Raw genomic sequence first — 15,603 nt, 5'->3', positions numbered from 1 at the left:
AAGACATCAATCGTTAGCCCTCTCAGTATAGATTCAATTTGTAGTAATTTGAGTCGATAAAGAATTTTAAAGGTAAAGGTAGGAGAACTCGCAGTATCATTATGCTGAATTGTGTGTGGCTGTAAAGACGTGCTTATAGTAGCTGCATATTCACATTATTCCACGATGGCTGAAATGAAACCATATCATCGGGATAAACACCTTAATCTTTTTCAGTGGAACGACTCATCCATTTTAGGGTTGATATATGTATTTTTTAAGATTGTTAGAACTTACAATTGTTGGTTTTTTTTTTTTTTTCTTAAAGCTTCCCTCTACAAAAGTGGACTACCCGATGTCAATTAAAGATAGCCTGATGGTTGGGTTGATACACATGGACCATGGTCCTGGAAGCGTGGCTCGTCCAGCATCAGTTGCCTCAATGAGCATGCAATCGCCAGCCACTTTTCAGGAGCCGAGGAGTGCGCATAACCTTGAGTTACAGAGTCCTGCATCGGAGGCATCATCGTATGTGAAAAACTTGAACTCCATCGAAGCACCGGCGTCGACAAGCGTTTATCCTGAGGTTGATAGCGTTTTGGTCAATTTAATCCTGTCCGATTCACTCATGAATATTTATAAGGATCGTAATTTTGATAGTTGCGTGATTTGCGCGTGTAATATGAACATAAAGGGTGCAGATGCGGGGATGTACCTTCCCGACAACTTTGCCCATAATCAGTACAAATGTGTGTGTGGCTTCAGTGCGGTTATGAACCGAAAGTGCGCTCTTGTGAGCGGCCTGTTTGCGGAGGATGAGTCTGAAGTGACCGGACAGCCCTTGAACGGTGCATTGTGGGCATGCTCTAAAGCGGGGCTAAATATGAACCCTACGACGGGGAAAGACACCGTCACAAAAGGCGCTGGGAAAGATTCAGTTCTCAGTACAACAGAGAACCTTGTTAAAATGCTTCAGGAACAGTGTAACTCGCCTTACTCTACATTGTGCAGATTAAACAGTATTAGAAGCAGGAGTGGCCATAGTCATATGGAAAAGTTAAAGTTACATTTTGAAATAGAAGGTATGAACCATTAACTAAAATTATTAACTTGTCTATTAGATCAGGTCATATAGCCAATGAGTGGAAAGTGCACGTGTTGTACCAGTTTTTAAGAAGGGAAACAGCACAGACGTGGGGAACTACCGTCCCGTCTCCATATTTAACGTAGTGTTAAAAATAGTTAATGAGTTATCCATGACCAATTTATGAGTTATCTATGTAATACATCGTTATTATGAGTTAGTCTGGATTCAGACCATCGTTTTCAACAGACTCTTGCCTGATTCACTTGTCAGACCACATAAAGAAAGAATGTGACCGTGGTATCTTTACTGGTATGGTGGTTTTAGACCTAATGAAAGGGTTCGACACAGTGAATCACATTATTTTATTGGGAAAGTTGAAAGGGATAGGTCTAGCTGATCAGACAGTCTTATGGTTCGACTCTTATCTTAGGGATCAGAATCAAATAGTTGATATTGACGGTTCATTATCAAATCTAAAATCAGTCATAGAGTCCCCAAAGTTTTATTTTGGGCCCCGCCTTTTTTTTTTTAACATTAACGATATGGTTTCTGCTACTAGTTGTAAATTATTGCTCTGTGCGGAAGATTCGGCTCTGGTAGTTTCTCATAAAAGCGTTTATTTCATACAAAATCGACTTGAACAGGAACTCAGATCAGTTAATGATTGGCTGATAGATAATAACCCTACATGTGGGTCGATCCTGTTTGGGACAAAAAGGAGTCAACCAGAGATGAAAATACATTGCTCCGAAATTATAAATAAAACCAATTTTAATTATTTAGGGTTGGATTTTGATCAAAATTGGAGTGGAGAGAACATTGCCTTCAAAGTAATAAGAAAGGGTAATTAGTCGAACAAAATTTCTTTATAGAAATAAGTATTTTGAAGCTCCTTGCCTCAACACTTATTCTTAGTCATTATAAAAACCGTAGAAGTATGCTATTCTGGTTTAAAATAGTAAAAATAAATGTCAGACCGCTCAGAATAAACTTATAAGATGCATTCTAAGTTTGAAACCTAGGTCACATGTTGGGTTGAAGGAATTCTAGATACTGAACTGGTTACCGGTTGATCTCTGCGTAGTACAAAATAAGTTAAATCATATGTTTAGAATTTTGAATGATGCATGCATGTCCAGAACATTTTAAAAAAAAGGGGATTGTGAGGGCAAAAAAAACGTACATAATTATAACACAAGCTTTGCAAATTTTTCAATTTTTAGAGATAAACAAGGTAATAATTGTAAATCCACTTTGCCTTTGGAACTTGCTACCTAATCTGATTCAGGAAAGTAATAATATATCAATCTTTAAAAAGAAAAAGAAAGAGTTTAAACTTAAACTTATAATAATACTGTATTTATTTATTTATTTTTTGTGTTTGTGTTAGTTATCCTTTCAGGGACCACAATGAAAATAGGTCGGCCGTTTGGCTACTTTATAGTGTATTTATCCAAGAATTCCTTTGTTATTTTATTTATTATTGTATGTGATTGTTCGTGAATTCTAAATAAAAACAAAATGAACAAGCAAAACATGCAAATTATAGTTTAAAAAAAAAAAAAAAAATCTGCGATGTTGATAAAATGTAATATGGTGAGATTTAATATATTCCATAATACTGTACACAAAGATGTGGCATAAATGAATGAATGTCCTAATGAATAATTAATATATAAACAAACTAAAAAATGAGAAATTGCTCTATTTCGTTACATATATTCAATTCAGAATTTTTTACTTAATGATTACAAATTTATTGGTTATAAAGTTATTGGAATGTTGATGTTGATTTTTTTTTTTTATATAAATACCCAATACAGTGTTTTTATTTATCCATGCTTTTTTTCCAGCTTAAGAGTATATCTTATATTTTGCTCATGAATATTCATACTGTTTCTAATGACTGACATTTTTCACTTATTTTATCTAGATGGCTGTGAAGCGTGCTATACAGCTATCGAAGAGGGTCGTCAATTTGCTGAGTTCGGTAGTAGTCGTCCAAGTCATGTCTTAAAAACGGAACTCTTACACAGATGGGCATTCACTTGCCGTAAGTTTATATTTTACCATTATTATACATTTATTATTTAGATACTTTTACCTGTATGAGTATATATTATTTTTACATTAATATTTAATAAATATATATGAATAATCAATAATTTTTTTCCATTTTTAATGTTGCCTCTTGTATATTAACATTAAGAATCATTAAAGTGAAACTAATGAAACATGAGAATAATGTTTAATAATTATAAAAAATTTTAATAGGAATAATTTTTATACAAATATAATGTTTATATTTTGAGCTTTTCTTAATTGCTCATACACCGGTGATTTTGCAGCATACCCACTTCCGTTAAGTGATTAAGACTAGCTTTTTATTATAAATAATTGTTGTCGATGTGACCTATTATTTTGTGATGTCATCATCGACCAATCAACAGTGAATTATGAGTCCTATTAACGTATTCATACACATGGATGTAGGTTGAATAACTTAGGCCTTGATTGTATCATTCCAAAGCATGTCGCCATATATAAATCCAGAAACCATCAATAATTCATAATTATGCATGCTGTAATTTTGTGACAAAGTACATTTTTCTGATAACAACTATAATAATAAATGTAAGTGGAAACTTGTATAAAAATGACAATGTACTGTTAATTGCTATGCTCATCAAAGGAGAGGTACACTTAGCTGTTACAGGAGGCCTAGTACGCGCATACAATATTTATTGCATGCCAAAGATTATAATTTTTCCATATTTTAATAATCATAATAAATTTTATTAATTAATGATTATAATCATAATAATAATTGTAAGTTTGATTTTAATCATTTTTATTAAAAGATTTTGAATATTATATTATAGATATAACTATTATAATAATTATTGTAATTTTAATATTATTAGTTATAAATAATAGTAATAATTATAATAATACAAATAATTATAATTATTACAATTAATATCAAGAATAATTAAAGTATATATAATAATTAGGTTAATATGTATCATATATATAAAAAAAATGTTTACGAATTTTATTTTTAATTAATGCATAGCATTGTAATCAAGAAAAATAAAAATGGTTTTATCATTTAAAAAAAAAGATCAAACTAAGTCTCGAGTTCACTTATAAGCATTTTCTTGTGCACATTAATATTTCTGTCTACCTAAAGTCCTTGATTTGTTGAGTCATCCGTGACATTGTTATCAGATATGATCACTATTGTACAGTGATTGAATTTGACAGTTTGCAATTTGACGTGTGTAAACTTTCCAAAACAATGGAGCATCCACAACTATCGTGTAACCCGTCGATTTCGCAGATTAACCTTAATCTGCCCAAAAAAGCATTTCATTACCCTTTTTCAATGATGAAAAGTTTTAGAATAAAAAAAAGACAGACTGATTATTCTGTTAATGAATATCTGCACTCAGTAAATTTCCTGTAACTCAATAATTATTTTTAAATGAAAAAGTTAATAAAACATACTAGGTATATAAAAGAATTGCTTGTATTATAGTAGAAATTTCATGTCAATATGGAACAGTGATATTGACATACATATGAAATGTAAAGGTTCAAGTCATTGTTCTTGTGTATATGACAATAATAGTAATATATACAATGTATTTTTTATATATTTATGTTTAATATATATCATATTAAGCATAAGTATATAATAAATACATTTTCTATGCTATATATTTAAGTTTAATGAGATTATACACTTCAAAATCCACTGACAATGACAGAATGTTGCTTCAGTCAAAACCTTCAAAATAATACTATTAAGGATAGGTTAAAGAAATAATTTTGCAAAACAAACACAGACATATTGTGAGAGTTTCAAGTTTACATGCGCTGGTATTAAGAGTAAGAATTGTGATCATTATTATAGATTAAATGTATTTTTAAAAATATATATAATTCAATATTTTTCTTAAAAATTTTTGATTTTTTAGATCCTCAGAAAAACTGTTTAACGACACAGGGACTGATGAGGGCGCTGTCATCCATGCAGCCGTTGTTGCAAGATGCTGTACTGAAACGTGGCAATAGAAGAGCCTGGGAGAAAGTCTACACTGTTCAGGGACCTTTGACCTGGCAATTTTTCTTTAATTGTGCCATCAAAGGTATGTAACTATGATGATAAATATAAGAAAGGGGTTGTTTATTTAACTGTGTATGTTTTTGCCCATCCATTAATTCAGCCAGACAATGCATCTGTCGTTGAATCCAAATATGTCTGTCTGTTTTCCTTTTCCTTTCATTTGTTCCTTCGTTTGTCCATTCATTAACACAACCATGATTCAGCCATCTGGTGTTCTCAAATTGTAATGACTGTCAATTATCGTTTTGTCTAATACAGGTCCTCAACAATCTTCGCAACCATTACCCATTCCACCGTTACTGGTAGGGCATGACAAAGAGTGGCTGTCCTTCTCACCCTATGCACTCCGTAAATGGGTAAGTGACTAATATACCATATAGTAAGCATAACCCCCATGCCTAAGATCTAACCTAGAATCTGTGCCCAAGATTTAAGCTAGAAGTCAATTGAACACCATACTGTAACTCCCAATGTTATTTTTTTTATCCCAAACCATGTAAATTTTGCAGACCCTCTGGAGTTTTTTTCATGCGTTAATCTAAACTTTGTATAATAATTTCCTCTAGTGTATTATTATGATACGCAACCACTAATTGCTTATTAAATTACTATAGCACCTGTGTTGAAGGTCTAAGCTAACACTTATTTGCCTAAGATCTAATCCAATAATTTATGTCTTTAATATTATTGGTATAAGAATATGTCCCTAAGATGTAAGCTATTACTTCTGTGCCTAATATCTATTCTAGGACTTCTATTCCTAGATTTAAGGAAGTATTTCCATTCCTAAGATCTACTACACTAGTTGTTTTGTCCCTAGGAGTTGGTGCCTAATCCCAAGGTCAATTTAATATAGCTACATAGATGTCTGTATTGCTCGCATATAATTGCAACAAAAGTCTATAAATTGACATTCTAATTTGTTAAAAAAGAATTACAAAAAATTAAAAGCAAGATTGAGTGCCATTTTGAAATTATATAGAAAAAACCAAAAAAGAAAAAAATTCCCTTAAAATTATGTGTGTTCCAATGCATTGGTAGGGTTAAGATTATAGATAATGATATTTTGTTTCTCAAGTGTTTGCTGATTGTTTCTTCTAATGATTCCCATGTATTTTTCCCCACAGGAGAAATTATTACTTGAGCCTTACAGTTGCCCACGAGACATCGCATATTTAGTTGTAGCCCCTGACGACAAATTCATTCTCCAAAAGGCCAAGGCATTCTTCAAAGAGCTTAGTGCAGTCTACGAGGTAAGTAAAAGCCATTGACGTCAGTTCTCTTCCTTTATTAATGTTTAATCTTACCTGCGAAAGAGCAAGTCTCTAAATTTGCTAAATCGCATGATCTTTCTTTTATTGTGTTTCTATGCCTCTAAGCTTTTGAAATTAAACAAGTCCTGAAAGTCAGTGAATTTATTGCGTCATCACAGATTTACCATTCGGTAATCTATTGATACCAAGCTTTCGTTCTAAAGTATATAATATACCAATGATTTCATCAACACTTCTCTGTCTTAGAACTCCATATAACATAAAGTCATTGAACAACGTGTGGATTAAGTTACGAATCTGTAAGCGATTACTTTAATAAACGACAAGACTTTAGAAACTCACAACTACTGTGATTATATTTTCAGACCTGTAGATTAGGAAGGCACGTTCCAATTGCTTATAAACTGCGCGACGGTATTTATCGCATCGGAAAGAAAGCAGCCGCTAAGCTCCATCACGAGCCTGTTGACAGCTGGTTCACAGATTTGGGTAAGTTACTGATTGTTACTTTTTGTTTCTAATTATTTCTTACGATTCCATCCATAATTACACTAATGAATTACAGGACAGAACTGTCTGATGCTCAGATTAACTAAAGCCCGGTTTGGATTATAATTTTTTTTTTAGTCTAACAAACTATTTATTTGGTAAATATGATGTAGCCTGTGTAATATTCTCTTTGATAAATTTAAGCTATGTGGTAATTTATTTATTCAGCTTCAGGCGCTAGGGCCAAGGAAAGATATTAAAGCTGTATGTTGCGGCACCCCTGCCTCAACGACTCGGCCATTTAACTCACCTTTGTTAATGCTTGGGAAGATTACCCCGGGAGTTTTTCAAAGCAAATAAGCTGTGCTTAATAAAGAACCTCTTTGCATATTTTGTACACCTAAAAGTTTTGATTTTGGTTTTTTCTATATTCTAATGCACGCTAATAGTTAATCTTTAGGAAGTCAGTTTTCGTATATGAAATTGTATTTAGCCTTGTTCTTTGTAAAACTGAAGCATATATTACTGCAAGAGGTCCCATTCTCTGGGTTTCATTTGAATGCAATCCTATCTCAAATCAGTACTACCACGAACTAGAAGGCGTCATTCAAAAAAACGTCAAAAGCGTTGAACACATACTTCGTTTATAGAACATATGTTTGAGTTTCGAACGCTATTCTAATAGGGCGCCCCCTATCTTGTGGTAATATTTTGTTCAACGTTTCATTGCGTGCATACAAAATCAGGGCAGTCAAACCTCTTGCAATTCTCTACTCTTGGGTGAAAAACATTGCATTTTCATATAGAAATGCAAACAGTGTACAATGTAAACAAGGTAAAAAAAATAAAATCAATGAATAATTTTTCCTGACTTAGGTTCTCATCCAGATGCTTCTAAGTTAAAGCTGTATGCTCAAGTCTGTAAACATCATGTTGGTAAGTTGATATTAGTAAAAATTCGGAAATGCTGTGTTTTTATCTATTTAATAACCTCTGAGAATGATTATTTCAAATTAAAATTATCCTTTTTTGCATCTTCAGCATATTTTCGTGCAAAAATAATTTAAGCTCATGCACTCATATTTTGATTTTCTTGTCAATAAAATTTTATATTTATTTTCTCCTTCACCATTTTTTACCCCATCGCTCTCGTCAGGATTTTTTTTAAGAGTGGCGGAATTTCAGAAACAAAACTCTTAGACTCGAAATTTGAGTAGAATTTTTTTTTCTCAATTTATTTTAAATTTTGAAAATTTTACTGGGGTGGGATGGCTGTCCCCTACCCTGAATCAGCCACTAAATTATGTACACTTAAATTATGAAGAAATGGAAAGAATTCATCAAAACTAGTACCTACATGATGGAATCTGTTATAGTACTGTACAAAGGTGCGTACACTAAGTGTTGATGGGTGATAAAGATTTAAACATTTTCAATCGCGGTATAATTTCTTCTATAACGATTAATAACTGTTAGTTGTCGGTAAAACTTTCACTAAATAGGCAATGGTTTAAATTAGCATTGCCATTTTTTTTTTCTTTTTTTTGGAATACCCAGTCAAAATTCTGTATATATATTTTTTAAAATGTGATTCACATTGAAATCGCGTAAATTCAATTAATAGGCCTAAATGTTATTTTATCAATCACGGTTCATAAAAAATGGTCACTTTACTAAATATATTGTGATCACCACTAGTGTACAATACTGAACATGCAATATCCTATCTACTAGCCGACCAGGGACCACCTTCCTGAGTTCACAGGTACCTACTTGAGTACGCATAAGCGGCGTGCAAAGAGATTCTGCAGTTGGACTTGCATTGAAAGCGGTGCCTCGCGATATGCGATTGAACAAGTACTGTTCCCCATGAGAACGTTGTGGAACTGCCTGCAGTTCTACACTTCGGTATTTATTTATTCTAACGTTTTGAATAAAATATACTTAGTCTATTTCTTTTTAGCATGGGGCTAATATTTTAATCTTTGCTTATTTTGCCTAAGCGTGGCCATAATTTTTTTTTTTTCGCACAAGAGTGGCGGCCCTGCCACGCTTAAGTATAGCTGGCGAGACCCCTGTTTACCCTCTAAATATATTTTAGAAGCAAACTTTGCAAAATAAGGTATAAAAATAGCCTTAGGATACCTCAATTAACTACTATAATTTGTGTCTTTAAATATTTTGGAAGTATATTTACCAATATTTTTTTTTCATTTATACAGCTCCATTCCTAATGAACGAACAAATCGACCAGACCATATTCTCACGAGGTCGACCGGAGCGAGTCAGTGGTGGTGGTGGTGGTGGTGCAGGAGCAAAGGCCAACAACACCAGCACCAACATGTACAACTCAACAGCAGCAGGGGGCAGAGATGGTGACATGGGACCCCCAGCTGCCCCAGCTCAAACAGGTATTAATTTGTGTAATAATTTGTATTTAATTTTATACATATTAAATTTTTGTATATTTTCTTCATTTTTCACAATTATTCAGAATGTAGTTGATGGATAACTAAATATATAAGAACAGAATAAGCATGGGAAAGGGCATGCTTATTGCCATTAATCGTGTTTATCATTTTGATGCGTGTTATATGTGTAGTGTTAATCTCAACAATGTTTTACCCACAGGGTGTCAAGATAATGCAGAGGTTGTCGATAACAAGGAAAACCCCAGCTTCTCTTTATCGGGCGACAACACCGACAACATCCATCCTCCGGCAATCGTCATCTACATGATCGACCCATTCTCTTCCAATTACGAACCGGCAGGTGAATACAACACGTTAGCTACTGTGGGCCTTGTACGATGCTTCATGGAGATGTTCAGGAACCTCGACGAGAAGTTAAAGCGCTCTGTTGTTTTGCAGGTTAGTCTGGGCACCTTGAGTGTACCTATAATATATCTTAACCTTATTGATCCCGAGGTATGTGTACAGGTTCTTATCACTTGTTGTGGCGCTAGGGAGGTGTTTTGCTTCTCGAATGTCACTAGCACAACCTCATAGGGTCAGAGATTAAACTGAAGTGTCATAGTTCTGATGAGACATTTTCTTGGCTCATCAGTCTCCACTCTCTGCAACAAAGTTGTTAAATAAATAAATATAGTTAATTTATATGTTATGTATATAACAAAGTAGTTTACTAATATTTTTTTTAAATTTTTTTTTTAAATATTTTTTTTATTTTAATAATTTTTTATTTTTTTTATTTTTTTATTTTTTTATTTAATATTTTTTTATTTTTCACGGTTTCTCCCGTGTGGATCAGTTGTGTAACCTTAACAAGACTGGCCTAGTGGCACACAGCAACATTATACTATATAAATACATAGACTGGTTTGATATTCTCGAGTCTCGGTCGTCTCTTAGGTGCTAGGTATGGCTAGGCCTAGATGGAAGCATTGAGGCCATGGTCTGGGCAACATGTAGAGTATGGTTTCCCCAAGGTCGAGTTTCTACTGTAATGTAAAATTCAGTTTGTAATATACAATGTTCTTTTTTTCGTCTTTGTGGCAGATTGTTCCAGTGTCCAAAATAATCCATACAATGAACAGCGACCTCAATAGTCCATCACTGGATGATACCAAATGCCTAGCCTTCTCCGTGTTTTCGCAGTGTAGAAAGATTGTGACGCCAACGCTACTTAGTAATAGCATGACAGGGTTTGGACCAACGGCAGAGTTGGAAGCAATTCTGAAATCAAAGGGGGTAGGTGTTGCATTTCAATACTTTAGCTGGCTATTTCACTCAGCTCTACATTTAGAATCAGTTATTTTAAAAACGTGTGGACACGTATTAACGATGTATTTAGGACCAGTAGTAAATTAATATTTAGTAAATAATGCTATATTTAAACTGTTTATTTCATTTTGACTCAATCTGTGCCCTTGGAACCATCACATTTGCTGCTTTTTACTCTCTTATGGTTCATTAATTATATTTGCTTATTGTAGCATATTTGATAATTACTCTCCCAGTGTTTGTAAATATGTCATTTCTGATGATTTAATAAAGTTAAAAAGTTGGGTAATTATGGCTTTACTTTCTCTTTTTGGAGTCACTTTTAAAGTCACATTTTTAAATATATACTTAACTGAAATAAATAGACTTCTAATTGAATTTCTAATTTTATTATCTTCTCATCAGCTATGTCTTTACTAAGTGACTTAAATATTTTTTACTTTATTCTTTTCTCTCTGGTTGTGGTGCAGGACTCAGCTTCCCATCTACAGAGGCTATATACGCCACCCTACGTGCTAGCACCAATTAAGGACAAACAGACCGAACTAGGGGAAACATTCGGGGAGAGACAGCAACAGTGGGGGGAGCTGTTCTGTGTTTATTGTTTATCACATGACCAAAGATGGATTCTCGCCACATGTACTGATAACAAAGGCGAGACTATGGACACTAAAGTAATCAGCATTGACGTGCCAAATCATACGCGCCGTAAAAAGGTCTCTGTACGGGAGATCGCCTTAGGCAAGGTCTGGGATTTTATGATGGAGGTGATGTGTAAAGCTGCCCATCCATGGAGGCTAGTGGTTGGCAGGTTTGGACGGCTCGGCCATGGAGAGCTCAAAGGTATCGGCTTTAATTATTAAATACAGGTCCCCCTCCAATTATAGACCACTTATGGAACCGAGGTTTACATGGTCTTTAGCAGCTTTGATCTCTAATGAGAATAATAAAGACATTTGTTAATATGGGACTACAGAAAAGTGGTCTTTCATCAGAAGTGGTCTTTAATTGGAGGGGTCTTTAATTAGAGGGAGTAATACAGATACAGTAGAACCCCTCATTTACGTACGGCACGGGCCCATAGCCGTTCTTAAATGCGGGTATTCGTAAAATCGGGTTGACCCAAATTCATATATATTTGCACTGGTACTACTTTCACTAGCATAAACTAGGCCTAGGCTAGGCCTACAGGCCTACGCAGCTAAGTCTAAGGGGGCCTAGGCCTACAGTAGGCAGCTTCTAAGCATTCTGATCCCACTCTAGGTCCTACATAAATTTGTTTTTATCGGACATTTTAACCTTCTTAAATACCTAGATTGTGGATTTTACTCCAACACAACTTCCATAGATACTTGTTTATTATATATTGATCATTCAATAAAACAATCAAGTACTATGTTGAATTTTAAAGCTGAAAACGATGTTTGAAAGAGAAGTAAAATTTGTCGCATGCACATGTGTGAAGCCATAAAAAACACTGGCTTTGAAGAGACCCGTTAGAGGGCCTCCTTCACTTGAGAATTACATAGTACTGTATAGTATGGTGTGTTGTGTTGTATGCATGCTAATAACAGTTACAATTCGAGCATATTTTTTTTTTTTAATCTTTCACTTAAATTTTTATGATGTCATCACCTTTATTTTACGTTCGTAAAATCGAGAATTCGTTAAATTGGGGTTCGTAAATGAGGGTTTCTATTGTAGTTGGTGATAATGAGGATGATTTGAGATTTTGGGAATGTTGCACTTAAGCAACACAAGTTTTTTTTTTTGTAAGGCTGACCTCGTTAAGTTTTTTTTTTTTGTAAGGCTGACCTCGTTAAGTTTTTTTTTTTCTGTAAGGCTGGCCTCGTTTGTGATATTGAGCATGGTTTCTCCTGACTCAGGGGTTAGATGTGTTCCTCATAGTTTGTGAAGGGATTGTACAGAGGTCGTTATGACTTGAGTTTATGGAATGGAATAAATGAAGGACCAGACTAAACTTAATGCTTCTTTCAATTTTAGGCATTAAGTAACTATTAAACACACACATATTCACAAATAATACTACAGAATAACCCTTTGTTTTTTTTTCTTCCCATAGATTGGAATAAGTTGTTGAATCGTAAGTCGTTGGCAAAGCGGACCCAGCAACTTCACGGGTGTTGTAGTATGTGCAATATAACCAATAATTCAGAGATTCCTTGCATACTTAGTGCCTGCCTTGTGTCAATCGAACCCGAGGCTACCCTCAAGCTCATGTCAGGTAAAGTTTGCGCTCAAATCGCTAGTTATTGCCGCAGATTCCCCAGTAAGAGGTCCGTAATGAGTGGTCCAAAATCTTGACATGGGGTCCGTAATCACCTCTGTCTCAATGTGGATGGAGAACATTTTTAAGATAGGTACCTTCTTCCCTCGATGGGGGGTTAAAGGTTCTCTGTCGTCGGTCCTGTGCCACTCTGAGGCCCAGCTGGCACTGGCCCTACCACTGTATTGCATTCATAGTTTTCAATAACTTTGCATTAAGTACACCTATATGCAAGTGTGTCTTCTCTTTCTAAATGTTAATGATATTAAAAAATAAACCTAATCAATTAAAACATTGAATTGTTTAATTAAAAACATACTACCTGTATATAATGTGATGAAATCTGGACAAAACCTTTTAAAAAGAAGTTTCCCTGCAGAAATAATTAACATTGTTACCAGAAAATTTAAGAGTCTATGTAAAAAAATATAAGAATGGTGTTATTTGTGTTTGTAAAATGGTGGGAAAACATTATTCTAATTCTAATTTCCAACTTGATAATTTACTTACAAGTTTTTCAATGTGTTAGCTTACATAGCAATACATTTTAGAAGAAAAAGTCTTTAAAGAATAGGTACCAAATAGTATATTTAATATATTTTGACATTAAATCTTGCTATTAAATCTGTGAACTTTATTCTACATATTTATTTTGTAGTATTGGTTACTGTGGCATAACGTAAAACAGTTTGTAATCATTTACATCTCTTGTAGATTCAGCAGCCGATAAGCTAAGTAAAGTGAGCCAGGTTCAACAGTCGAATAATACCCTGAGCACCCCTAAGGACGCCACCTGCACCCACATCCTCGTCTTCCCAACTAGTGCTACCACCCAAGGGGTCACTCACAATGACCATGCATTTGATTCGATCAGCGAGAGCATGCTTCAGGCGGATGGTCTCCTAGAGCTTGGCCAAGACGAAGGGCCACTAGATTTTGCCAAACTTTTTGATCTGCCTTCTTCTCCCGGTCTGGAGGATGCCATGATGGACGAACCTCTTCAAACGAATGCTGCCTCATCACCCACTCATAGACAGAACTCATTCCAAGGTGCAGATCCAGCGGTAAAGGTACGGCGGACTTCTTTACGAGATGGGCTTCTTTGCAAGATTAATTTTGCAAACTAATGAGGGGGCTTTTCAAAATGAATGCTGTTAAATATATAAAATTGCTACTGTACAACTAAGGACATTTTTCAACCATCGAAATATAATTTAATAAATGTGTGTAACTTATATGAATTATATTAACAATTTTCAATCTTCCAGTGAATTTATATAACCAGTCTCTATTGCTCCTGTGTAGTTAAAATGTATTTTAGTTGTGAGAAAATATCTTGATGTCGCAGTATTTGAACTTTGGACCTTGTGATTGGAAAGCATGCAGCCTAACCACCAAGCTCCAAACTAGGCGAAATAAAACTAAAACCATGTTTTGTTTTTGTTTTTTTCTTATTTAGAATCCCAGCGGTCTTCATGTTCTTCAGAGTGAATCTGAAGAAGCAGTTCTTCAGCAACCACTTGCCCTGGGCTACTTCATCTCCACCGCTCAGACTGGTCCACTACCCAAGTGGTTCTGGGCTTCCTGTCCCGAAGCTGAAAACAGTTGCCCCGTCTTCCTGAAAGCTGCTCTGCATGTGAACACATCAACGGAACACCAGAGCCAAGATCCATTGCAGGCCAACAAGCAATCTTGCCATCCTCTAGATTCAAACCTTACCACTGATGTCCTTAGGTAAGGTGCTTCTCTTAATCCAATACTCGCTAATAAACTGTAGTTTATAAAAGATAACAATGTATTTTGCTGTTGTTACTGCTGCTGCTGTTGCAAGGAATAATGTGGTAAAGCAGTAAGGCACCATGGTTCCAATCAAAAGATCAGTGGTTTGAGTCTGAAGTCGGCATCATGTTCTTGTCCTCTTTGGGCAAAGCAATTTATCCACATTTCATCTTTCCTCACTGGAGAGACAATTTACTAGCTACAAATGTTAAGATTTCTCCCTCAGTGAACTAATGTTTATATTCCATAAGAACTTAATCTAATGCATTGGATATTAATGGGAAGACATAAATACGTTTTTAGTAAGGCCCAAAAAAATAAATGTTCTGTCTCTGGTCAGCGCGCGCATCGATTTAGACACTGCGCATCAATTTTTTTTTTTTTTTTCCCTGGACATACAACATCGCCACCTATTCCGAATTTTGGGGTGCGGCTTATCCATTCTAGGTTAGGCCATTGCTAGCCCAATTAATTAGCCTAGGGTAGGGCCGGTTTGTAGGCCTAGTATTTGTAATTATACTACAGTGCATGCTGTACTAGGATTCCTACTACGATTTCTACGACATTCAAGCAATAGTTTGGGTTGTCTAAATCATTCATTCATAAACAATTTTGAAACATGCTGTTCGAAACTACCAAACTACTTTTCGCGAATTTGATCCTGGGTCACGTGAGCAGCTTCATTTACGAATGTCGCAATAAAACACATGTGGGCAGGTTGTTGAAACTTGCTGTTTGACGTTCCGGGTTCCCGGTGGCTTGTACCGTTATAGAGAGAATGATCCGCTAAAATGTCAGAATAAAAACTTGTGAAATTAATTTATGCTATAAAA

At 34.9% G+C, this 15,603-nt stretch overlaps 1 protein-coding gene across 1 annotated transcript in view; it reads left to right on the top strand.

Annotated features, from left to right (window-relative positions):
• Positions 1 to 15,603, top strand: part of LOC117102491 (mediator of RNA polymerase II transcription subunit 13-like) — an 83,332-nt gene that overhangs the window by 62,589 nt on the left and 5,140 nt on the right. Inside the window, exons 18-31 of the mRNA XM_033242774.1 lie at positions 308 to 1,061; positions 3,000 to 3,119; positions 5,050 to 5,220; positions 5,457 to 5,554; positions 6,326 to 6,451; positions 6,838 to 6,961; positions 7,838 to 7,897; positions 9,184 to 9,372; positions 9,593 to 9,831; positions 10,480 to 10,671; positions 11,175 to 11,547; positions 12,788 to 12,949; positions 13,706 to 14,061; positions 14,451 to 14,725. Coding sequence (XP_033098665.1) covers positions 308 to 1,061; positions 3,000 to 3,119; positions 5,050 to 5,220; positions 5,457 to 5,554; positions 6,326 to 6,451; positions 6,838 to 6,961; positions 7,838 to 7,897; positions 9,184 to 9,372; positions 9,593 to 9,831; positions 10,480 to 10,671; positions 11,175 to 11,547; positions 12,788 to 12,949; positions 13,706 to 14,061; positions 14,451 to 14,725 — 3,239 coding nt within the window. The remainder of the gene's footprint in view (positions 1 to 307; positions 1,062 to 2,999; positions 3,120 to 5,049; positions 5,221 to 5,456; positions 5,555 to 6,325; positions 6,452 to 6,837; positions 6,962 to 7,837; positions 7,898 to 9,183; positions 9,373 to 9,592; positions 9,832 to 10,479; positions 10,672 to 11,174; positions 11,548 to 12,787; positions 12,950 to 13,705; positions 14,062 to 14,450; positions 14,726 to 15,603) is intronic.

The sequence above is a fragment of the Anneissia japonica genome, unplaced genomic scaffold (genome assembly GCF_011630105.1).
Source record: "Anneissia japonica isolate Jap-2015-1 unplaced genomic scaffold, ASM1163010v1 scaffold287868_len458714_cov195, whole genome shotgun sequence".
NCBI classification, from domain to species: domain Eukaryota; kingdom Metazoa; phylum Echinodermata; class Crinoidea; order Comatulida; family Comatulidae; genus Anneissia; species Anneissia japonica.
Note: the sequence above shows the minus strand (reverse complement) of the source record. Positions and strands in the feature narration are given on the sequence as shown.